This window comes from Astatotilapia calliptera, chromosome 19 (assembly GCF_964374335.1).
Source record: "Astatotilapia calliptera chromosome 19, fAstCal68.1, whole genome shotgun sequence".
Taxonomy (NCBI): Eukaryota; Metazoa; Chordata; class Actinopteri; order Cichliformes; family Cichlidae; genus Astatotilapia; species Astatotilapia calliptera.
The window spans coordinates 11,659,184-11,685,314 of record NC_137440.1 but is presented as its reverse complement, the minus strand read 5'-3'; the positions used below and the strand labels follow the sequence as shown (position 1 = coordinate 11,685,314).

The 26,131-nt window shown below is 43.0% G+C and overlaps 1 protein-coding gene and 1 long non-coding RNA gene across 8 annotated transcripts in view; one reads left to right on the top strand and one right to left on the bottom strand.

Moving 5' to 3' along the window:
• The window catches only part of dlgap2a (discs, large (Drosophila) homolog-associated protein 2a), a 209,580-nt gene that overhangs the window by 163,326 nt on the left and 20,123 nt on the right, over positions 1–26,131 (top strand). For 3 of the 6 annotated variants that reach the window (XM_026152470.2, XM_080294021.1, XM_080294022.1), the window contains 5 exons: positions 3,864–4,078; positions 12,843–12,911; positions 13,947–14,106; positions 14,745–14,961; positions 16,548–21,412. In XM_026152470.2, the coding sequence (XP_026008255.2) occupies positions 3,864–4,078; positions 12,843–12,911; positions 13,947–14,106; positions 14,745–14,961; positions 16,548–18,961 (3,075 nt within the window). In that variant the 3' untranslated portion in view covers positions 18,962–21,412. Of the gene's footprint in view, positions 1–3,863; positions 4,079–12,842; positions 12,912–13,946; positions 14,107–14,744; positions 14,962–16,547; positions 21,413–21,706; positions 21,767–26,131 lie in introns of those variants that run through there. The other 3 variants (XM_080294023.1, XM_080294024.1, XM_080294020.1) reach the window with 3 other exon arrangements.
• Positions 9,874–25,561, bottom strand: LOC113012344 (uncharacterized). Of its 2 annotated transcripts, none has more exons than XR_013903852.1 (3): positions 25,436–25,561; positions 11,041–11,212; positions 9,874–10,110 (listed from the first exon to the last, which is right to left on the bottom strand). It is a non-coding gene; the product is annotated as an uncharacterized LOC113012344 (long non-coding RNA). The 2 variants fall into 2 exon arrangements; XR_003270686.2 differs by lacking the exon at positions 25,436–25,561 and adding an exon at positions 11,555–12,026.

The following is a 26,131-nucleotide window of genomic DNA, read 5'->3' as shown; positions in this document are numbered from 1 at the left end:
ATGCCTTTGATGAATTCTTGATGTTTTTCTATTTTTTCCATATAAAACTGATAACTCTTTTATTTGCAGCAAATACCCGTTTGAATAAAATTCACATTTCACTTGCTATTTTTCCTGCTGATGGCATTTGTATCAGGGAGTGATTACAGTCATCTACCTGATGCATTGATGACATTTGCATGTAGCCCATCTCCTCCTGACATTTGCCGCTGTCAGTCAGCTGCCACCCAGTTCATTTTCAGAAACATCTGATTGTTGGAGGAAAACACAAACTTTGTATTTGTGTATGTGTTTCAGTTGTGGTTTGAGGACATGTTAAAACCAGGGCGGCAGAGTTACTATGAAATCAAAGAAAACTGCTCAGCGGTCAGATTGAACAAAATAAAAACTCGAGATCTCCATAAAGATGTGAAAGTGAGTCCAGCTTCCACACAGAATGATGACTGACGGTGTCGTATCATGTAAAAGCATGGCTAGCTAAGCTTGTGACATCACAGAGTGCAGCGAGGTTAATCTAAAAAGCAAAATAGAAAAGCTGGAGTAAGAGGGGTTTGTGTTTGCAGCTGTGTGTTTGTAAGTGAGGCTAAGGTCCTGACTCAGCTGTTATCAACACAATAACTCAGTTCTGTTGTTTTTTTTAAAGAAAAATGTGTGCAGGAAAGAGAGCGAGTGAGAGAGGGAGTAACAATCATCACTGATTCATTATATCAGTGGGTGAAGTTAGCCCAGCACATTTTAATAAGCTGCACCACTGTCTTCAATACAGAAACCTATTAGAGCCTTTTAATGGCTTTGCTGTGTGCTGTGTAACGGCATGTACCATAATGGAGTCGCTTTTCCTTTGTGGTACGATGATGATTCAGAAACTAATTTTCCTCCACATCATCTGTACCCATAACACAGTTACATGGTAACAGTTACATGTGTTCTGCTTCAAACGCTTTCAAATAACACAGCAGCCTATCTGCTCAAAGCACGTGTGACTATATTCTATATTCTATATTGTGTATTTTGTTGTACAGTTATTTTATTTTCAACTTTAATTTATATATTTATCTTTATCTTATTCTTCCCAGTTAAATTTACCCTTCATTCTAATTTGTGTTGTACAGTTATTTCATTTTTAACCTTAATTTATATTTTATTCCTTCCTAGTTAAATTTACCCTTTTTAATTTTTCATATTTATTTCCTATCTTATTCATAGCCTTTTCCTTTTTTGTTCTCTTTAGGTCACGAGCAGTTGTCCAAGCATTTCACTACATATCGTACTGTGTATGACTGTGTACGTGACAAATAAAATTTGAATTTGAATTTTGAATTTGACTAATATTAAAGTGTATTAATCTCCAGCCACACAGAGCCTCTGATTGTCTTCCTCTTCGCTCCACATTCGAGACCTTCGTGATGTTGTGTGTTCAGTGTGAACTGTTTGCTCCGTATGCAATAAAGACAGCCAATGAGTGCTCTCGCTCTGAATGGGAAATGGTGATTCTCACGTGGATACTCAATTACCTGGTTTAACAAGTGGATGAAAATTGCAACATATGCAGTGCCCTGCTCGTTTCGATGGCAGGCTTCCACTTCCGATAGCTTACGACAGAGCGAGCAGAGGCAGCTCCTTTTCTCCTCTGGTTTCGAGCTTTTCTTCCAGCGGTAATTATGATCAGCAGCCCAGTCAAATTCACAGCCGACTTTCAGTCGAGGTTTTGAGCAGTTTGTAACCTGGCCAAACTGCAGAAATACTAAAACACCGCACAGCTGTGTGAAGGCGTTAATGTGTGTTGACTCATCGAGAAATCAAGAAAGGATCTGCATAGCTCAATGGGTGGAACAAACTGTGCCAGAGGTCGGGGTTCAGTTCAAGTGTCTATCAAGCGGCATGTTGCTTCATTGACGGAAATATTATAGCGCTGCTTTTATGGCTTCAGGGTTTTAAAACAACTACATTTACATAAAAAGGTGAGACACCGGGGTCAGGATTCTGTTATTCTGTATTGTTAACTTGGTGAAAATATCTCACCGCTATGGCTCGTTCACAATACTCGCCAAACTTTGTTCCAAAAATCAGCAGAAAGTACGAGAAGACGGCAGATTGTGTTTGGGTAGCTGCATACTCAGGAACCTGTTTTTGGTTTGCTATAACAACACACCAGAAGTAACATTTGGACGTTTCTGCAGTGTCCAGTAAAGGTGCAATCATCTGTTGTTCACTGACACAATAATAATAATACATTTTATTCACAGGCACCTTTAAAGACCCTCAAGGTCTTTATGTTGTTAGTACAACAACATAAAAACATAAGGTAAATGAAAAATAAAAACAAGCATGAAAGTACAAAAACTAAACAATGTAAAAGTAGACGAAGACAGAGTCATGATGAAGGATATGCAATTCTGAATAGATGGTTTTAAAGATGCGATTCAAAAGTAGGGAGAGAGTTTGTAGTCCGGAGATCCAGTGGAAGCTAAAGGCTCCTGTGGTAGTCAGGCGAGCAGGTGGAACAGCAGAAGAGAAGCTGAAGAAGAGCGGAGTGTACGAGGGGGCGAGTACGTATGGAGATCAGGTAAATATGGAGGAGCGAGGTTATAATCTCCACTAATCTTCCCTGCATCCACTCCACAGAATTCAGTATGAGAATCCTGATGAAACCAGGAAAACGGTGTGGAAGTTCTTGAGAAGTACACCCGGCTAAGGCCCCACTCCCACAGACCTGTCACACAACTACCAGTAACAAGGGAAAAATGCTTTCCCTGTCCAGCAGTGATTGGCTGGTCCCATAGAGGATCACAGGGTTGCCTGATGTTTGTACAGAGGTCACCCACTTGTCTGCAAACACTTGATGAGCAGAAGTAAAAATATTTAGAGACAAATCAGCATCTTCTGTGCAAACTACAAGCAACCGCAGGTTTTCCACAAAGCTCTTTGCAACCAGTTTCATGTTGCTATTGCCAGCAACCGCTTGTTATCTTATAGTAGTACACACTTTTTCCCTCACCACTGGAGATGCCTCCGCTCAGCCTGTAGGGCGGTGCGTGACTGGGGGTTGTGTTGCAGCGAGTGACACTTTCACTGGTACAGAATGGATTCAGAGAGTCTTCAGACGATGGCTCAGGAGTCTGACGGCAGGAGTGAAAATCAAGATTTAACAGATTAATTCTGTCGGTGCTACATGCTGAGCTGCAGGGTGCTCGCGGTTTTGTTTTTATCTGTTTCATTATTGTTGTTGTGAAACTGCTGAAAGAAATGTTTAGTTTTTGCAAATCAGTTTTTAGTCTCATGGTAATAAACGTTTGATTTGCATATTTGACTTGGTCATTTAAGAAAAACCTCTGTCCTCTGTTATTGTTTAAAATATTTAATACAGTGAATTCAGTGTTTTAAATGTAATTTTACATAATGAATGCTACTACACCAAGTATCAGGAATACACTTTTTCTAATAAGCAAAGCAGAACTCTGTAAAGCAAGCATCTGTAATGCTGAAGAGAGCCACACTGAGAGGAAAAGGCTGTTAAAGTTGTAGTAATAAATATGTTCTGTCAATACAAATACATAAGAGGTCATCTGCAGTGACAGGTCTGAGGTTTGGTTCAGATTTATGGGCATTTTAAAGTCTGTAAAAAAACAAAGTTAGCAGCTTTGTAGTACAGAGCAATCAGCAGCTAAAGGAGGAAACCGGGAAGTTAGTGAGGAACAAGCGGAGCTAAAAACATCATGAATAATACATTCATGGAGCGGCTCAAACATGCTTCCAAACGCTCACTGTTTTAAAAGCTTTAAAAGATGAAAGCGTATTAATGCTCTGCTCCCAAGTAGCAAAAACAACTATTATGTGTCTTTGTTATTCCCCCTACCCACAAGGTGCCCCAGGATGAGTGGGGGGGTTATCCTGGAGGTGGGAAGGACGATGAGATACCTTGCCGTCGGATGCGGAGCAGCAGCTATGTTAAAGCCATGGGGGACGAGGAGAGCGGCGAGTCAGACTCCAGCCCCAAGATGTCGCCTCAGAAGTCAGTGCGGCCAGACGCCCTGGTCAAGGCCATCATCAGACCCAGGGATCTGCTGGACTCCCAGAGGTATGACGCATGCTAGCTACAAGTTTTAGTAATTAATGTTGTTTGGCTCTTTTTCGGTTTTAGTTTTTCCTTGCAGGGTCGTGTTTAGTGAGTCAGTGTCCCTGTAGTGCTGCACAAAGCAAACATCTATCTGATGTCCTGAATATAAACATGTATGTTTATGCAATCACATATTCTACACATGGTTTCTTATGTTTGCAAATAAGAAAGAAAAACATGATGATACCAGTCAAACTCTAAGTATTGATCCCACTCTGTTCAATGTCTCAACGTCCACCAGTATTTCTCTGGGATCCAACTGTGGAGGTTCATACCGCTGTGGCTGCCAAACATAAAAACGTTGAACAGCTCATATAATTATCATTTAAACTTTCACAAGTTTAGTTTGAGGGTTGATTATAATAGACTTGCATGCTTTCTGTCTGTTTCCTTTGCGTGCCGCAGCTGTTTTCACCCACAGTCTAAAAATCCCTTTATTTCCTCTCACTTTAATTCATTATAGGTCACCAACAACCATTGGTTACGTACTGTAACCCCGGTACAGTCGTACCTTTGTGAGCTGTCTGCTAATAATGAAAACTCAAATTCAAACATAAATAAAAATGTGACTTAAATGCAAAACGGTGTTACTATTTCTGAGGTTATCGGTTTTGTGCCCATTTATGTTTCAGATGGGGTTTGGGTTAGAGGTCTGAAAAGTGAAGTCAGAGTAGGAGTGCCTTATATTTTAGTTCAATTCAGTTCAGTTCAATTTTATTTACACAGCGCGGAATCACAACGACAGTCACCTCAAGGTGCTTTATATTGTAAGGTAGAGTCTACAATAACACATACAGAGAAAAAATCCAACAATCATATGAGCAAGCACTTTGGCGACAGTGGGAAGGAAAAACTCCCTTTTAACAGGAAGAAACCTCCGGCAGAACCAGGCTCAGGGAGGGGCGGGGCCATCTGCTGCGACCGGTTAGGAGATACATCAGTCAAATTAGAGTAAAAATAAGACAACAGCCTCCTTGCAGCTTGGATAAACCACTGTTTTCCCAATGATTACACTTAATTTTATTTTATTTTTTGTATTTATGACTGATTGAAAGTAGCTGACATTCATATAAAAGTGTAGTTTTTCCAGCTTCTGGAACCTTTATTGCTTCATAAAACCTCTTTAAATGAGTTCATTTTCCTGACATCTGATGTAATTTCAGATCATGAACATGGATCTGTGTTCTTAGGAGCAATTGTTGCCTCACTGTTACCTCTCTCGTGCACAATCCCCCGAGCACCAGTTTTAATATTCCATATTTGACCCACCAGCACGTCGGTGTCAAGCCCCTGATGGCTGAACCTTGTAGTCATCAGAATTCCTTCATGGGTTTTCATATCAGCTGTGAGAACATGTTAGGCGCACTCTTCTGGGACGTGTCCTATTAAATGGTGAGGAAATTGAGGGCTTTTGTTTCGATAACTTGTCGGTGGAGGAAAACACTCATAAGAGGATTACAAGATAAGATGAGCTGAAGACACGCGAAAAACTCACTCAAACAATTACGTTACAGAGAGACGCGAGACGAGTTACTTTGATTATTGCTTTTACAAACCCATCAGATTAGAATAAAATGAGTTACTAAAGCAGGGGTCCCCAACTCCAGGCCTCGAGGGCCGGTGTCCTGCAGGTTTTAGATCTCACCCTGGGTCAACACACCTGAATCAAATGATGAGTTCATTACCAGGCCTCTGGAGAACTTCAAGACATGTTGAGGAGGTCATTTGAATCAGCTGTGTTGGATCAAGGACACATCTAAAAACTGGCCTGGAGTTGGGGACACCTGTACTAAAGAGTGCTGTTTGTGTCCTTAAACGTTTAGTCTTAGGTTGTGTTACCAACAGACTCGAGGTATTTGTCGGTTTTTGTTTGCCTCACCTCGTCCTTCACGAGGTGTTCACCTGAACACAGCTCTGGATAAACATGAGAGGCACCACACGACATCCTTTCTATTACTAAATTGTATATTCTATCCAGTGTTTCCTTTTTTGCATATTTTACCATACTGCCTTTTATGTTTTGAAATTGTGTTTTAACAGTACTCCAGACACTAAATGAAGACATTGTGTTTGGCAGATTCCCGTTTTCAGTCATTTCTAAAAGGTGGCAATAAAAGAAAGTAGATTCACTTTTGCATCTCGCTCAGCGGAGCCATCTTTCTTTTCTCTCTGCAGAATGTGAAAACTGTAATTATAGCTGAGGTTCACAAGTGTATTTTAATAATGTGACAATTTAAAGGGTATCCCAGACCTGCTTTTCCAAAGCACAGTGTTTTTATCTGCCTCTGTTCTCATATATCGAGTGCATTTATCAGCCAAGGTTTGAGTCGAGTGCAGCGGGATCCATTAAAGACCCGCAGCCTCAACTTCAGTCGCAGAAAGCCCGATTTTACTTTCTCATTTTCAGACAGTTCGATGGTTTCTTTCCTTTTATCAAGACTTTGGGGCAAAATGTGCAGACGAGATCAAAGGCAAATACTCTGCGGTAGTTCTGTGATCTACGCCGATGATTGTGATGTGTTTCCAGTAAGACTTTGATTTAAGAGTAAAAACATTTTAGATTTACTTCTAAACCTAACTTTTAATTCACTTGTTTTCTCTCCTGTTAACTAAAATCACTTCGAGTGCTCTTCAGTTCAGGTGACGACAGAAAGAACCTTGGAGGCAAAATTGGGGATAATGTGGAAGGTGGACTAAACTCTGAAGAAGCCACTCAGAGCAGGTGATGCTGCAGGAAAAATGAGGTCTTGTTTGACCACACTTATTTTTAGATCAAACTTACCCAGGTAACAGGATTAATACTGAACTACCCTGGGGCTTGGGGGGCAGGTATGTTAACCAGTGACTGGTGGGTGGGGCTTCTGCACCGGCCCCATTCACCTTTTCATCTTCAGTTTTATCTGCACCTTAAACATGAGGTGGATGAGCACTACTGTCCAGCACCCTGCTAAATAAAGACATAAACCCTGAATAGGAGGAGCCTGTTTATAGAGCTGTAATACTTAACAAAAAATACACCTTTTCTGCTAAATTTATTTGAAATTTGGGCAGAACTACGACCCCTGTGGCTCAGGGTTGATGTTGCCTCTGCTGCATAATGTAAGTATATCCTGTTCAGCTTCTCCTTCGCGCCATGTGTTCCACTTGGGGACGAGCGGGTAGGAAAAATTCATCACAGGGCTGCTGAGACTTCTGCATAAATCACACTGTCTGTCTGCTCAGCTTCGGGTCTGCACAAGCCTAAAAGCAAATAATGACATAAATTGGAGGCATTATGCAAAGATGACCTTGCGTCTGACCTCAGTGTGCAGTGTGGCCGGTGACAGCCCCGTAGTTTGTGGTATGCACTGTCAGAAAGTCACAGTAAGATGCACGACCCACACACACCGATGAGTCCCTCGCTCTTCTACTCTCGCTCTTCAGGCAGGTTTTTAAAAGGCTTTTCCATCACACGGTTTTGTTTTTTTTCCACAGAAGCGTGGAAACGTCCATGGGCAACACCCACGGAATCCATTAATGCACCTCGCCACTATTAACCCGACCCTCGCGAAAACACAGACACACACGCACAGCAGAAGGATTAATTGCGAGCTTTTCTGGCAAAGTGTTTGCGACGTCTCTCTGCAGGATAACAGAACAGGAAGTAGGTCAGCAGATATCCAGAAACCAGCTTCTACTGTTAAATACTTCTCTTTCATGACTACATAATAAGCCAGATATGTGATCCAGAGGATATATACTGACAAATGAAATGTTATGGTTGGTGATCAGCGAGGATCATGCTGATATGAGGAGTCTGGCCATGTTAACATCTACCTCAGAAGCTCTTTCTGTGTAATCAGTGAGATATGCAACTTTTGTCACACCTTGCAAAGCTTTCATCACCGTCCGTTTTAAATAGACATAAACAGTGAATGATTTATGAAGATGCAACAGCAGGAAGGGCTATCAGTTGCAGTTATTGTCCTCCAAGGCTCTTCTGAATAATAGCCCTCTCAGCGGTTAGACCGAGTCTGCTGGGCTCCGCTGAAAGAAAAGTATTGACACTCATGGATCAGGCTGTGGGGCCTGACTCCCAGTCCATTGATGGCATTAAGTCTGCGGGAGAAGGTTGGTCGGTGCATTCATTTAAATGCCAGGAACGTCCCCAAAGGTGTCATTACTGAAGAGTACTAATACTCCACTGATCGCGCGCTCTGAGAACATCATAATGTGGCATCCAACAGCTTGGCATTGATTTAGCGCGGCACTAAAAGAGCCTGGTTATATGAGCAGGTGTACATGCGTTATACTGGAAGTGAAGTTGCAGTAGAGAAATGGCAAAGATGTGTGAGGTAACGGAAACATTTTGTCCAGACAGAAAATGCTCCAATCAGCGGCTTTTTAAAAAGCTTGCACAACAAACCGCGGACCTCATTCTTCCTTACGGAATTGCTTCTGCTCAGCAGTGCGCTTTAATCTTGTGCGAACGGCTCTCCTGAGGTAATTCCACAACATCTACGTCAGGTTAAGGTTAGGGCTCCGACCGCTCCGCTTCAAAAGATGGAATTTTAGTTCAAGGTTTATTGTCCTGCTGCATCAGCCTGCCGCCACTAAACCCTGATATTAACCTTTAAAACACGTGACAAATTCAGTTTACTTTTAGTGTGAGCAAACAACGGCAAAACTGCCACAAATACACGAATATTCCGCTTCTTAGTTGATGTATATCAGCAGTCAGTGGTATTTGCATGCTAACGTAATGCTGTGTGTTGTTTTTATTAAATCTGTCTATAGTGAAAATAATTATCGTTAGCTATCCCAACATGTGGGGCGCGTAGCCCCAGCCTTAAACTGTCTCTATATACAGCTTGTTTAATACTGAAACCCTCAGTGAGAAGATTGTAGCCAACGTTTCAGAGATCTCTCTCCTCCAAGCCAACTCGCACTTCACATCCTTGTGAAGAGCACACTGAAATTGCCCGAGTGTGTTACAGTAGCTCTGACCCACTCCTGCAAGCCTGTGTCATTGATTGGACACCAGGCTTGATAACTCGTGACCCCAATTAGTTTTTGATGATGCCATTAACCTCGGGTTATGGCCATAGGTTTTTCAATTACATTAACATACTAATTCCTACACTGTGAATGATTGAATTACGGTTTGAGTACAGAACAATACAATCACAGTGTTTGTTTACGAGTTCACTTTGTTTTTCAAACAAATAAGAACCATAAATATAAACGTGATGAAAGTAAATAAATAAAACTGTTGGATAAAAATGTGTTTTTACATATTTAAGTTTTAATATCTGTCAGATATGATTTGGACGTGGATCAGAATTATTGCCTGAAGGCCAAGAAAAATGCCCAGCAGATTTATTTCCCCAAGTAGACATTACAGCATTTGCTATACTGGTCCACTTGATTGTCTTATCTTATTTGACCTTTATTATTATAATTTATTTTTCAGGTTTTATTTTATTTTTTTCATTTTGAGTTGTTACAATCAGAAAGGACAGGACCGGGGGACAGGGAAGAGAAAGAAAGAGAGGTTAGGAAGACAGTTAACAGAAGGAGAAGAAAAATAGAGGAGAAGAGCGATGGAGAGAGAAAAGATGCCGAAATTCTGATTTCTACTACAACATTTATATGGCATGGTCAGAATCTGTTGTAAATGGCCTGTATTTATATAGCACTTTACTAGTCCCTAAGGACCCCAAAGCGCTTTACATATCCAGTCATCCACCCATTCACGCACACATTCACACAAAGACCATGAAAGCATGGCTCCATCCTGCCTGGTTTCACTGGTGGAGGTTGCTGGTGGTGTAGTGGCGGATATTTTGATACATGCTTTCAGCAGGATCGCGCACCGAGTCACGAAGCTCAGATCATCTCAGACTGGCTTCTTTGGGTTGTGGTGGTACAGAAGAGTCACACCATAGAAGTGCAGCTGTGTGATGCTGTCGTGCCAACATGGACCAAAATCTCAGAGGAATGTTTCCAGCAACCTGTTGAAGCACGAAGAATTAAAGAAAAAGGGTCCATCATGGTACTAGCAAGGTGTACCTAATAAAGTGGCAGTAAAGCAGTAAATCAGATCAGTCCCCGAACTTCTAAACTGTGCTTTTCATAGACTTTCAAATCTACAGAGATCAGACATCAAAAGACCCCGTAGTACCAGATGCCTGAAACATTTAAAGACCTGAACTATTATTATATATTATTATTATTTTTATTATCCTCTTGAAGTTTTTTCAGGCACAAGAACATGTGAGAAGGTCAGCTTGGAGACACGGATCGACCTGCAGCTTTAATCTAAACACTGTCATGACTGAAAGTTTTGTGTATTATTTGTATATGAAAGAGCGCGCTGAGGTTTATAAATCAGCCCTCAAAGTGTTTTTCTGACTGGCCTATACTCTGCATGCAGCACTGACAAAGATGCTTTTTACACTTGAACACTTTAAGTCAATAATTTGAAAAGAAATTAGACCTGAAGAAGACTTAATTTGGTTGCATAATTAAGCCACCAGGTGATATTTTAAACCAGTGATACTTCTTAATTGTCTGAGCACGTTAATATCTCAAGAGGTGCTTCAAAGTCTGACCACTTTCAGCTTGTGTCACCGTAGCGCTGCGCTCCATGTTTGTAAATGATGTCAAAGATGTGAGAGCTCTGAGGCTGTTGTGGTTCAACGGCCTCGTGGGATGGAATTAGATTGGATCTAAGACAGAAGTGGCGCAGGTTGGATTTCCTCTGCACTCGTACCAATTCGATGTCCCTCTGGGGGCGTACAGATTGGCCAAACACAAATTTGACAGCACCAGGTCCCTGAAGCAAATCACGTTAAAGCGAGAACAGCCTGTCGAGTCGTGTCACCTCGCCTCACTCTTCCGGGCTCTCGTGTTTGACGGGGTCGCCTCTTTGTTCGCCTCACCAGTAAAGAATGCATCGCTGCTTCGCTGAGCGGGTGGAGCCGAGAAGTGAAGATAGGTGATTGTTTTAGATGATCATCCGCTCGCCCCACGCCTGCCCGGGCCGCACGCGTCCTGTAAAGCTGACAGCTGCGATGAAATGAATATGAATGGCTGTTTGTGCCGTGGTCAGACCTGCCAAAGATATTTAAAGAAAGTATTAATGATGATGAACTGAATGGCATGTGGCAAACTTCACTATGAGTCATTAGCATAATGAGTCAATCAGTAATCATATGTCACATCTGATAACGGGGTGCGCTGACACGCGTGCACACGCACACGCGCATCTCCACTTGACATCTGTCGCCGCCACCCTGTCTTTAAACGACACTTTGACTTTGATCGCACAAGCTGATCAATCACGCGCATTTACGGCACTTTCCAAAAAAAACTCGCATTTGTTTGGCTCCCGGCTGCTATAATTAATCAGAGTTAACACTGGCAAAGCTTTCGATAATTCTTGATTCAACATACTGTAATTACTCATTTAGATGGCATTGTGTTTGAGCGTTTCTCCCTCAGATCTCAAGGTAAGAGCGGAATTCCAATTCATTGATTCGTGGCTGCGTGGGACGTGTCATGCATAGATATGCTGCTTTTCTGTTTCCAGAGCTTCGTCTCTTCACTTTTGTGCCTCTATTTCTAGTATAACAAAAGCACTGTAGCAAAATGAGCGTTTTTAATCTTCCACGACATAGCGTCTCGTTCTCAACGACCGCAGCCTCCTGGATGCTGGCGCTCATGGCTTAAACAGCATATACGAGAGCTTATCACAGACAGCTGTGAGTCGTCTTGGTTCGGCGATTGCAGGTGCATTAAACTCAATTTTCTGCTGTTCACATTCTCACCTCTTTAAGGTATTTCAGGATTGCTGCTTTCTTGCACCACACTGACAAAACCCTAGAAAACATTTGCAGTAAAGATCTCTGCAGGGCGTTGCTCTTTATCAAACACACCTACGCCCAAGCATGTTTCCCAATTTTTGTCCCCGTTCTTTTAATGTTCCCTTAAATCAAATGATTATTTGAATTTTTGCTCCAGGAAGAAATGGTTTCGGCTTAAAATGCACGTTGTTTAACCACTAACAGCACTTTCACTGGCAGCGTAAAAAGCAGGAAGTGTGAGATTCCCATCATCCCCTGTTGTGATATTGGCCAACAATGGAAGTGCATTAGTACCAATCAGAAACATTAGAGGAAATTTGCTGTGGCATGATTTGATAAAGGGCCGACGCATTCTCAAAACAGCCTCCCTTCACTCTGCTGCTGATAATAGACAGCTCTACAGGCAGCGATGGGCGAAGTCATGCACATTTCAAGCATCAGCCGGTGCACTTCTATCTGATCTTGTCAGCTAAAAGCTTTAAAGTTTAAAGTGTTTTTGTCCTCATTTAGCTCAATTAACCAAATGTAATTAGCCACACAGAGAAAGAGAGTGTGATTGATGCTTCACTGTAGCTGTGGTGTTCAGCATTCATCATCAGATCCTTTTTTTTCTTCACCGACTGTGGACCAACTCGTACCGCACTCCTCATGTTGCCATTCGTTGTGTGAACGTGTTACATTGTCTCAACCTGCCAGCTGACTCTAACTGTAGCATCCACCCACTTTCCTCATCACACAAACGCCATGACGGTCATATGGTGTCACCCTAATGTTTGCGGCGCTTTGGTGAGAATTCCCAAGCAAACATTCCGTGATGTCACATCCATCCAACAGCTCCTTGTGGGACCCAGTAACTCTGTTTTCTTCTCTACCCACAGCTCTTACCGCCTGGATAAAATCAACAGTGACATGCGTAACTACATCACCAATTTTGCTGCAGACTTGAGGTGAATACAGGTTCAGCTCCTCCCCTTGCCTCTCTGTTGCTGCCACGTTGCAGCGGTCAGATGTGAGAGCCAGCTGGCTCGCCGCCCTGCTGACATATTCAATATGGACGCCTTACAGAGCAAACACTCAAGACCAGTCAATGAAAGGTCACCTGGGGCAATCTGCTCATACTGCCAAAGCACAAGGCAATGATGCACACAATGCAGATTTGATTTTTCCTGCTGTTCTTTACATCAGCGTGCTTTTAGAGTTTTTTTTAAAATATAGTGCTAAAAATAAGATATGTGGTGCTTGTACCACAACATTTACACTTAATCGCTGGGTGTTTCTACCCCAGCATGTCTTTGAGTGTTCAGAAAGTTGATATTACTTTGCAAATACGCAGGGCCTTGCTACAGCATCACAAGATGGATTGGGAGACTTTTAATCACACTGGCATTTTCATGCTGCCAAACACCAGCGTTTATCTCTATAAAAAGCCCAGAAACTGCTTACTCATCCCGGCCTGTCATTAGAAATAGATCTGGCGGAGGGAACCCAACCTCACTTTGCTATTCCAAAAGCGGCTCACATAGTATTCTTTATTTTACTTAAAGCACATTTCTTCCGAGTCATTTTCTCTTCGGCAGATTCCTAACCAGCCGTGGGTTTCTGAGCACCTCTCCTGCACTGCTGGGGGAGCACGTTTAATTGACCTGGCTGACACTGGGGTGCTCTCCAAAGTGCTTGCTCACTAACTAGCCCCTGATTTGCATTTCCCTCATTTCCAAGCACTGATTGGATGTTTCAGCACGACAAAAATCAAAGTGCCTTTCTAAGGACACGAATGAATGTAGCGGGGGGGAACAGGAAGAGACAGCCTAAGAGCCACGGTGTCATCCAGCCTCCCTCTCAAGCTCAGCCAGCTGTGCTTAGTAATTCTTCATCGTGTTACACAAAATGCTTGTTTATCAGTCAGATTATATTTAATTGATTTGCTTTATGGCTGTAGTCCCACTCCTGTCCTGCTTTTCTTTGTCTCTCTCTCTGTTCAGTCAGAGCTACCACTTGCAAGCCACCAGGGACATGCACCCAAGCATTGCCCTGGATCCCTCCACCAACTACAACTCACCCAAGTTTCGCTCCAGGAATCAGAGCTATATGCGGGCTGTCAGCACCCTCAGTCAGGCTAGCTGTGTTAGCCAAGTGAGCCAGGTGAGTGCGCATCCTTTAGGTTTGCACAGATTTTCCTGGATCCCCGAGGGAGCCAGAGGGGTTGGCTTTAATTTCCAGGAAAATTTAATAAAGTCATTTCATTTAAAATCCCACTTAAAGAGGCCGATTCTCCCAGTTTCATTGTCACGGCACTGAGTATTGTTTTCAAAGCCCAGGCATAATTTTTCTTACATAAATTTAGTCTCAACACTTTACTGCACATTGTTTATCTGGACAAATTAAAGGATTCCAGTGGGGCTTGCTGAGATATTCATCTCCTTAGTAAAAGAGAGATATTGATTTGCTTGGAGTCCCAGCATTTCAACTAAACTTCCTCTAATTCCTAATCCCAGTCGAACAAGATGTTTATCTTTGATTCCTGATATTGCCAAATGAGAGTGGAGAGATAACGGTTTAACAGTTTCTGCTGTTTTAAAGGCATTCACATCAAATCCAACAACAAATGTGTCACGAACTCTCTGACAGTGTACGACCTTGACTCCACGAACCTTCTCACAGACTCTGCTTCTTTATGATTTTAAAGTGAGAAAAAGTGGAGGTTTACAGCCAACCGATAAAAATATGTATCCTCACTACCCTCGATCGATGGAGCTTATTTATGGCTTTGTTTCTCTCAGGTGAGTGAAACAGAAATTAATGGCCAGTTTGAGTCTGTGTGCGAGTCTGTGTTCAGCGAGGTGGAATCCCAGGCCATGGACGCTTTGGACCTGCCCGGCTGCTTCCGAACCCGGAGCCACAGCTACCTGCGAGCCATCCAGGCTGGCTACTCCCAAGATGACGACTGCATTCCCCCCATGGCCTCCACCGTCACCTCCACCATCAGGTCCGCCACAGGTAACCATGGTTAAACATAAATCTGCACAATATATTAGTGGACATGTGACACTAATACGTTTTATTTTAACAAGGATGTGTGGTTATGGATACATAAAGACTATTAGTGCCAACTCATACTGTCAAACAGTTTCAGAATATTTGCATGAATCATTCTTGTATGTGTTCATTTTTACTGAGGCATTTGTAGTGACCAGTTGTGAGCTGTTCGTACTTTGGATACAGTGCTTCATCTGCTCATCCACTGGATGCATCAAAGAGTAAAGCTATGAACCCTATTGAAAATCACAAATGGAAAGTGTCTGAAATAAAAATCAGGTCAGAATAAGGACACCTGCTGCTTTTTCCACTGCATATATTTCTTTGTTGTGCCACATGGTGACAGTGAGCACGCAGCTTTATCGTCTCGCTGGAAACACCACATGAAGTTTTTACTTGAAGCGAGTTTACACGGTGCTGCAAAAGCAGCTTTTCACTCACAGACTGTTTAATTCACACAAGTTATTTTGTCTCAAGCTCACGTTTACGCACAACGAGATGATATTACAGAGCTGCAGACAGTTGTGTCTACACTCGGATCAGCTGACTACAGCGGTAACCGAACTGTCGCACTAGTTAGTCATATGTATCATACGTGCAAATTACTCAGCTGAAACATGCATTTACTTCTGATACTGAGCATTCATTATAACAAATTGTAAGCTGTTGCTGGTTTCAACAATTCCCTGATTGCTGGATTCACAGAGGAAAGGATACGTCCTTGTACAGATGAAGAATGTGGGAAGAACAGAAGAGAAACGGCTCGGACAAGAAGTCCAAGTGGATTCCACCTCCTCCCGCAGTAGATTCATGATCCAACTATATGGGCTATAATAGGGAGAGTTAGAGGTGTGGACATCTGGAGATGTGCTTATGATCAATTCTTCATACCTATAAATGTTTGCTTACACTGCTTTCTCAGTAAACTCAAAGATCTCTTAAGAGTTTGGTGCAATGCATTTTGCCCCAGTTTTGGAAATGGGGCAACTCGATTTAGTCAGTCAAACTGGACTTGACATTTTCAATAGGGTTCATACTGTACTTCCTGATTGATGAGAAAAGCTTTGGAATATTTGCTCATCTTTGCCTCTTTTCACTGCACAAAGTTCACATTTCCTTACCTCAAACGGAAGCCGAAGAGCACGCAAGGACTGTTCGCACACCTCGCTGATTAGACGAAATTGTCCATTCTCTATGATGTGTTCCAGGAGCTAGGAGTTTCAGCTTTGTGCATTGAAAAGATGTGAAGAATGCATGCTAGAAATTAAGGATGAGAAGGCAGTGTAAACCATCAGCATAAATGAGTCAAAATGGGAGTGCTGTCTAAATGCTAATATGACATATTGTTGCTATACATCTGTGGGAGTCACACGAGGAGATTGGCACAATAATCACTGCTGTACATTTCAGCTATTATCTTATTTTGACTCATGGCATTCAGTGCATGACTTGATGTTACTGCATTGTGACAATAAAAAGCACATTCTCTCCAGCTGCTCACACCTTTGGCCATATTACAGATATATATATCTACATTTGTCTTCCAGACAGAAATTATGTGCAGGAAGACTCTTGTTTACCTGACCAGGACAGAATACATGAGGATTTGGCAGACACAGTCCCTCTGACTCATGATGATCTAGGCTGCCCCATCAGAAGAGACAGGCTTTACCACCAAGACAACACGGGGGCTACAGCCAAACCCTTGTCTGGACCACCTGTTTCTCCGAGCCTCTTCAGATCCACTGGAGCTAGTGCTCCAGAACGGCCATCACCAAAGGCCATCCAGGCCAGTATCAAAGAGTCGGCTACACTGGCTGCCGCTATCAGCATGCAGTGGAAGGAAGAGGTCTCGGCCATGCGTCGAGAGCTAGCTGAACTCAGGAGGGACCTCTGTAAAGAACTTCGTGCTTTCAACAGTAATTTCAACACTTTCACGCAGCATTATAACACATGGTCTCCCCAGGGAGGCAACATGGCCGCTGGAGCTGGGGCAGGCTTGGGTGCAGGAGCTGGACCTAGTACAGGGACAGGAACAAGGGCATGGCCTGGAGCGGGATCGGGGCCTGGACCCGGGCCCGGGGCAGGAAGATTTGGAACCTCCACTGCAGATAGAGGCGCTGGGGGGGCTAGAGAGAAAAAGCCCCAAATATCCAAGGTATCGGTGGGGACCCAGGCCCGCAGCAAAGTCTTGGTCAGGCAGAGCACTGCAGATGCAGCTGTTAATTGTCCAGAAGAAAAAGACGAAAAGAAAGGGGCCCGCCGAGGCCTGCCAAAACAGCTCTCGATGGACCCGAGCATTCTTGCCTCTCCACAGTCAATGTACGTAGAAAGTGCCATACCACTTTCTTTGGATCCAATACTTCCTGTCTCTGTTCGAGCAGTCAAGCCAGAGACACTTGATGTTACTGCTGTGCTCACCAGAGCTGAATTGGAGCTTGCAGTCGACGGTGCAGTTCTAAGCTCCTCTGACATGGCCACTAATGAGCCAACACTCACCGCCCACGGTACAGCGCCACTTTCTTTAGAAACAGCCCCTGAGAGTCCTCAGGGTTCATCAACACCTGAACAGGAAATGGTAATCACTCCACAACAAACAGATGTAGGTCCACGTAATAATTCCCTACCCCAATCTGAACCATCTTTCACAGATAACACAAACCCCCCAGACTCCAAGCAAATTCACAAGGATACGATACAGCTGCCATACCCAGTCCCTGTAGTTACAGTGTCACCACCAGATGAACAGGATTATGACATCATGTCAGATTCAGAGTCTCCAGATGTTGTCACTGTGGACAAACCAGATTCAGGCCCTCAAGATCCTACTGCTGCGTCCTCAACATATTCAGCACTGGAAAATACAGATTCCTCAGACCCAACACAAGAAGAACTTCAACCATCAGAATCGCCCGTATCCATTAGTCAAGGCTCAACCTCAGTCTGTGATGCACCAACTCCTCAGTTTGATCCTGTTACACTGTCTGATTTGGATAGCGGCATAACATGTCCTTCTATTGTTGTGTCAGAGTATCTTGACTCGGACGATCCTGCGAGTCCACCCGGCAGTGTCACAGATCCAGATCCCATTATCACCTTTCCCGATCATCCTTCCGACCTCCCTGATGAGGAGAAAACATCCGTCTCAACTTTTGCTTCCAGCTCTGTAGAAACTCCACCAAACCCTGAATCTCAAGAGTCTCAAGACTCAGACTGGCCACCTCTTCCAGAACCACTGGACACCACCACTATATATCACGCTGATCTGGTCCATTTTGACTTGGTCATGCTGACTTCCCTGGATCAAGATGATCTGGACTCAGTGTTTATGGATCCTGAACCAGAGCCTTTTGACATTAGTGTTGACTCTTTATCAAATGTAGAGGATTTAGACCCACCCATGTACCAGTCAGACAGTTCAAGTTCACCTCTACCATCTGTTGACCCTGCTGCAATGGGCCCTTTGGATCCTTCAGAATCAACAGAGTTTGTCTGTTTGGACCCAGCTACGGAGTATCACATGTCTCAGGACGTAGCCTCGGGATTACATGACATCCTACCACAGGTCACTGTCACAATATCCCCTCCTAGTTCGGTATCTCCTGATACATCACTGGAACTAGACTTTGGACCCACAAGTCCAGCCTCAGAACCTGTTCTATCATCAGGCCCAGATCTCCAAGAGATAACCTCAGAGGACCTGCTATCCATGGAGTCAGATGATGTTACAGCAGAGATACTGGAGTGTGTGGCTGTATCCCATATGACTGTGGGACCTGTGGAGGAGGATGTCCCAGGCAGTCCAGAAGCAGCTTCATCTGAGCAGGCCTTTTTGTGGTACAGGTGGCAGAAGAGGGGCCACAGGCGAGACTCGATGTACAGGAGTGCGAGTGTAGAACTGTGGAGTGGCAGATACGAGTACAACAGCGCAGAAATCACATATGTGTCTCTCACTCTGTGAGCTCATACCTCATTCTCAGCAGGCGAAATGTAGCTGAAAATTATATTTATAGCTTTTGGTTTGTAGCTGCCAGTGCACTTACAGCGACGTGCACATCGAAATGTCATGGGATTGTTGGCATTCAAGCAAGAACTTCCTTCTACATCGTCCATGGAAAAAGACTGCATTGGTAGCAGCAAAACTGCATTTCATGGACTGCAACACAGTGCGAGAATGTCATAAACTCCTGCAGTGATAAATGCACTGAACAATAATGTTTCATAAACATTCACTGATAGCAGTACGAAGCTCTCTGAAGCAGTTGTCATCTCTGATGTGAATCATCTCCCAGGAAAGGACTCCTCATCCTCAGAGTGCTGGTTCAAATCAATGGATGATCCTGCATAACAAATGCTGTACACATTTATTTTAAGAGACTCTTTTAAGAGCTCACTAATAGACTGTAGAAACAGTCCAGAGTGTACAAGGTCACAGCCGTCTTTGCAATGATTATGGCAACTTTCCTTTTTTTGACCTATTTTGAGCTCTACTTGCATTGTCACTCTAAAGTGGGGTGAAGTAAATATTGGCAGTTATCATATAACTATATAAAGAGATACTGTTTACTATGTGAGCTGTTGGATGGACGGGTTTAAAGAGAGAAGAACATGAGAAATGATGTTTGCACAATGCTGAGTGGAACTGGGATCCTCTACTGTTACAGCTGTTTGCAAAAGTTTGAGCAAATTGTTTATTCTGTTGATATTTTACAGTGAATGCAACCTCAGCGGTGCACAGGTGTTAGAAAAAATAACTTTTTTTAAATTCAGTGGCTTAAAAATAATAAAAAATATCAAATGTGCCACATGCAGAGGTTTGCATCTGCTAACATCACTGACGTCTCAGCCGTCTGGATTCATTAACAATCATCATTAGGTAAAATAAGGTGTGGGCAGACTTTTGCATACAGCTGCATTTTGTTGGAAAATAATTCTGCATTTACAATCATTCCCAACTAAAATTGCAAACCAGTAGAGTCACAGTATGTAGCTACCGTTACCTGCATACACATACAGTTTGCTATCAAACATGCACACATTTTCTGGACTGTACGGATGAATTCATCAGAGACGCTCTAAATTATTACATTTGTCTGACACTGGAATAACAGGCTTTGCTCAGAGGTGATGATGTATTTTTTACTGTAAGTTATCATCCTAACGCTCAGGAATCAAAGACTGAGAATGTACTGGGACATAAGTGTGATGACATGCCGAATTGTATTCCTTCCTGAAAAGAGGTATGTGTCACGCCGTAGTGCTGCATTTCCACATGTGTGATACTGACTGATGAAAATAATGTAGTAATGGTGCATGACAGATGGCCTCCATATTTCCTTGTGTTTCATATGCAGTGCTTCACTGTAGGTACTCGGTTCTATTCATAGCTTCATTTCGACATTCAGTGCAATGAAAGGAGCCTACGTACCACCGAAGACGCAGAATTCTGTTACCAGCAACGAACAGCCAGGCAAAAATCAGAAGATATATCTGCGCTCTCTGTCCAATTAATGCGCTCTATGTGGAGTCGCCCACTGAAGTCTGCGCTCTGATAAAGTGCACGGAATAAAAAGGATCTTTCAGCAGAACATCAGTGAGCTGCCAGAAAAGGATTTTCGTCTGTTGTTTTGAGTCGAATGTGCGCACAGCACTTTATTAAAGTTTGCTAAATTAGATGAATGTGAGAGGTTTTCAAAGGGGAGGGAAGTTAATTAGGTTCTACTGTTGAATTCATTTTACTGACATAAAGTGCTCCACTTTTCTTCTTCTCCTGGCTCTCTTCCTTTACCTTTGCAAAGATCGTAACTAGAAGTAGCTCACTATTTATTATGCACTGTAATGGTAATATTTTTATTTGTAGCATATAATCCAAAAATAAAGTGCTGTAGGATGCAGCGTGCAACGGCACGTAAAGCCAGGCTTTTCCTGCTGGAACAGACAGAATGATGCAGGTGTGTTCGGCTAACGCGCCGGCCGACCTGAGTGTGTCACAACACGGTATTTACTGTTATATTATTACAAACCAAAAAAAGCCAGTGGCCTCAAGTTATCTGCCCAATCTTAATTTACAAAATGGCTTCGACTGCTTCCTGCTGTAGACTCATTTCATTTTCAAATTTCATCAAGATGAAGGTCGGTTCAATTGGATGGAAGCGCTGAGACCTTTTCTGACAGCGAGTCAAACGGTGACAAATACGATCATTATTTTTCACTTCATCGGGTACTTTACATAAGACGGGGTTATCACAACCTCACTTTCTTGCATTAGTATTTTTTTATGATTTAAGATAAAGTGTGATAAACTGTAGAGGTCATGCTGTCATCGTAAATAAAAGACAAATGATCATTGTTGTTCTGTGGACCCACTCATGATCTGTGTCCTCAATAAAGTCTGGAAATAACTGATAACCCAGCAAATATCAGAAAATGAGTTGAAGTAAAGAAGATGCTTACTGCTTGGTGTTAACAAGAACAATCGGGCACTTCTACACTATTATAATGATGGTACTCTATCACGACGCTCATCCTGCTGCAATAGGAGCAATCATAAAGCACAAACTCCCACTGTGCCAGATGATCCTCATATCCTGCAGTTTGTTCTTGGATCCAATCTAAGTATGGCTTTTTGTATTGTTAATCCATTATACTGTGTGTTTGGGCAAATACGCCCCCTCTTCTGAATATCCCATCGCTCCCTTGTTTTCAGGGATCCAGTTCTGCCTCCCCTCCACCTGCAGCATTGATTGGACACCCCAACAAACCCCAGGTAAACTGTCTACCTGGGGCATTCTCTGTTGCTCCGTTTCAAAGTGACATATTGTTTTAATGAAACACGAGTTGTCCTGCAGCACACTGTTAAAAAAAGGAGAGAAAGTAGAGAGAGAAAGAAATATATAGTTTCTGTTGTTGAGAATAATGTTGAGGATCTGCACCAACTCACATTCATGGCATCACAAACTTCATTCGGTCCACAGGAGGCTACAGCCGTAGCTACCTGTCAAAGTCAATTAATTCAACTTGAACAAGTTAAACCAAAGAGCCAAATAAAGCCATGGAAAAATGGACCGCAAAGACGTGGGGACACGGTCGGGCAGGGAACTGTTGGGTTCTGGAGGTTCTACACTGGTGAACTGGAAAACTGAGTGGAAATTAACTGGCAGGAAACTGGCTGGCTGTTAGCAGCATGAGTAATGGGCTGGGGTTAGTTTTGTCTGGAGCCAAGCCTAGCAAAAAGCAGACTCTTAAACTGGGCGATCTGGACATGGGCGATAAACCTTCTGTAGCCTTAGTCTCAAGTGGGAGTCAGTGGGTTTGATCTAGCTGATACAGACCCTTATGGCTAGCAGGCTGGTGCTTACTGGGATGGCTCTGACTAGAGGACAGTTTCCTCACTACAGCCCCATTAAAACAAACCTGCATATTCTGATTGAGGCAGACTTAATCGTTGAGAGTGCTTTCTCTGCTGCTGCTTGGCATATTTATGAGTGCACCAGTTTCTCAAACGTCACACAGACACATGGACACGCTCACCTCTGAAAGCTCTGTTGTTCTGTATGTTTTAACGATCTTCCTAATGAAGTGTCACATGACACGTGAGGCTAAGAACACACAGTGGCGTGCAGCTAACTGTTGCCCTGCAGATGCTCTTCTTCTGGATGCTAATGCAGAGCGGTGGCACCGTTTCTGACTGCAGAAGCCATTAAATACGACCACGAGAGTGTGGCTTCCATCAAGTACAGAAGAGCGTCTGATCCACAGATCAAGAACGGGTTATAAAATGACTGTCTGCAGCCACTCGTGTGGTTTATTTATCAGGAACAATGTTTTTGTCCACAATGAGCCATCACGCTCCTCAGGACGTTTTTAAACTTTAACAAACCCTCCAGGTGTGGTTGAGTACGTCAGAGTAATGACTCACCCTGTCTGCTCTCTCTTATCTGTAGTGAGTTATTCTTATATTCATTTCTTTAATGTTTCTGTCTGCAGTGCTTGTGATAGTGCCAATAATGGAATCCACCATCATTCTTCGTCTTCCAGCCTCCCTTCAGATCATTTACATATTCTTAAAAGCCTACTGCAAAACAAACTGCTGCATTTCCTTCGTAGTTATAAATCCAGCCGGAGAGAAAGACTCTTAACAACGTGTCACTCAACTCTCTTCCAAACTCCACGCCCATGTTAGCATGCAGCCAGCCTGATAGATGGAGAGGTCCTAACAGAGATGGAGTGGTTGACTCACTGCCTTTGTGTCTCACGTTAATCAGCCTGGCTGCTGCGCAAAGAGAAAACAAAATGGTTTTTACTTTGAATAAATTTAGCCGCCTCTGAAGGTTCTGTCATCGATTACTTTTTAGAAATGAGCACTCTGCGTTGCACTTTGTCTGCTCGCTGCGATGGACACGTTCAGCAGATTTAGGCCCAAACAAATATAGTCCGTTTGTACTCGTGTATGCTCAAGGACTACATCCTCCCAGGTTTCTACATGTTTGTGTCACAGTTTATTTATTGCACCATGCATGTTCCAATTAATGCATGCATGCAACATTTAAGCACAACTAAACCTTCTTAGTTTAGTTGCAACATTTGGAAGATTTTGTGTTCCCACTAAAAACAGCCATACCAGACTTGATGCCAGGTCTACCTGAACATGTTTAGCTGATGTTCTCTCACAGATACAGTGGTCCCTCGCTATAATGCGGTTCACCTTTCGCAGCCTAATAACTGTAAAAAATAAAGTTGGCTACTTCGTGGATTTCACCTGTTGCTGGTTAGTTTCAGAACGTAACGCCGTGATAAACGAGGGACCGCTGCACTACTGATTGCCTCGGCACTCACATATTTTCCCCTCAGCCACGTGTGCTCTCTTTACAGATCCACTGATGTAACCTAAGAGCAAAAATAAAATGTCCTTAACATTAACACTGCTAACAATAATAATTAACCCTTTCACACATAGTGGTCACTGCAGTGGATTCAAAGGTTGTTTTCTTGTATTTGTGTCAGTGTTGATGGTAGACTTGCACATAAACACAACAGACATATATTGATTCGTTTGTCAAAACGTATGTTGTCCACCTAAGTGGACATGTAAAAAACTCTTTGAGAAATACATATTTTTAAAGATGAATAAAAATACTTAAGAGAAAGATCCTGATTGAGGTTGTCATAATTCATGCCTGAAAGGGTTAAATTAAATTAATTAAACTGCATACAAAAACACAAAGAGCACACAGTGAGCCCGGGCCTTCAGGTTTGATGCCCCCGCACGGGGCAGTTCCCTGCGTTTCCTGATTGATGGTCCTGCTTCAGCTGGCAGTCTTGCTGCTTTGCTAATTGCACAAAATGTTCTCTTAAAACAACCGCGGTGTTAAAAATGGGTCTGTTGCACCTCTCAAGCCTCTCATGTTCCCATTCTTGAAGCATCAGAAACTGCTCTCTTGACTAAGGACGAGGTTTCCTCCTGGTTTCACTCACAGCTCATCACATGCAGATGTTTGTAAAGGACCCTACAGTCACGTCTAATTTATTGCATATTGTAAAAGCGCTTTGAGTGCTCAAGGCGAGTAGAAAAAGCACTAAGAACCAGTAATTTAAAACAGGAACGTCAAAATCACTTTATACTGTGAGCTACATGCAGCCCATCGCTGAAACTGCCCTTTCTGTCAGTGTAACGACATTTAGCTGAACATTCAATCCCTGAGATATTTTAAAAGAACTGCGATTTCAACAACGCATTTCTGTGTATGTTGAATGTGTAAAAAGACAGAAAAGGTTCTGGTAGCTCATTCCTCTGCCCTGTGACACATTCACACATTTTTGTTTTTCCCCCACTAGAATAAAAACAGTCATTTAATCTTTAACAAAAACGTTCAAATTGAAGTTTGACACCCCTGAGTTAAAGGTAATAATAAAAGTCAAATCAAAACAACATTTAAAACGTGATGAAGTCAAAGAATAAAAAACAGAAAGTTCGGAGACAGAACACAAAGTGCGCCCCGACACGTCGCCAACCTCTAAACACAGAGCATCACATCACTCGGCTTCACGTACACAGAGAGCAGTTTGCACTACATCACCACAGCTTCATATGTTGGAACATGATGTATAATAATAGTGTTAAATACTCTGTCTGAAATGAGTGAGCGAGCAGTGCGTATGTTCTGGTGTTCACTTCATCTACATGCTGAGTAATACTGCCACTGACAAGATGGGACCAAGAGTTATGACTCCCCTTTGCACGACTGGCTGGCTAATAATGGCTCTATTTTGGTCCTCCTGCTGAATCATGCCCCTTCAATGGGTCATCTCTTTCCTCCCTCGATCGCTCCGCACTCCCTGATTTATCCTTGCTCTCTATGACACACACACACAAAACCCTCTTTCATCCCTCTTTATATCTGCAATGATTTACTCTCCCTCCCTCTTTCTCTCTTACCTCTACATTTTCCTTCTCTCCCATTTTCCGTCTTTATTCGGGTTCGCATCTCTTCATCCACGAGGACTTAATTCTGTGAATGGCCGTCAGTGTGAGTCATTTAGTCCCTGGAGCAGAACACTCTCCATAGACCAGACGTCTGTAGCTATTTATACACAGCTGCAGTCGGGGTGAGAAAGAGGCCAAAAGTTGTTGTAGGTTTCAGGTGAAGCGCTGGCTTTGATGGTTACAAGAAATTTCTCTCTTTATTAAGATAAATGCAAACAAAAAGGTTTGTGTTTGCTCTGTACTTGTGAAATGCTATTAATTCTACACATTAGTGTTTGGGGGGCCTGCGTGGACGGGGCAGCTCATTAGAACTGAAAGAAGTGGCTTTGTGTGATGTAAGCACACAAGAAACGCTGAGTTCAGCTCAGTTTGCCTCTTTGTTGAGGAAAACGATAACCCATAACTTGCCCCGCAGCGTGACTCGGTGTTCTTCCGCTCTGCCGTCGATCTTCCTTCTGCTCTTGGCTCTGAGGTGGCCGGCTCACAGCTCGTGCTTCAGATGCTCGGGCCTGTAACTACGATGAGCTTTCTGAAAATAAAGACATGTCAAAGCCCAGAAGGCATTCGTGACCCATTCCCCAGTCCATCTCTCTGTGGATTAAGTCCATATTCTCATTTGCACTTGAAAGAAAGTAATCCTCCTTCCTT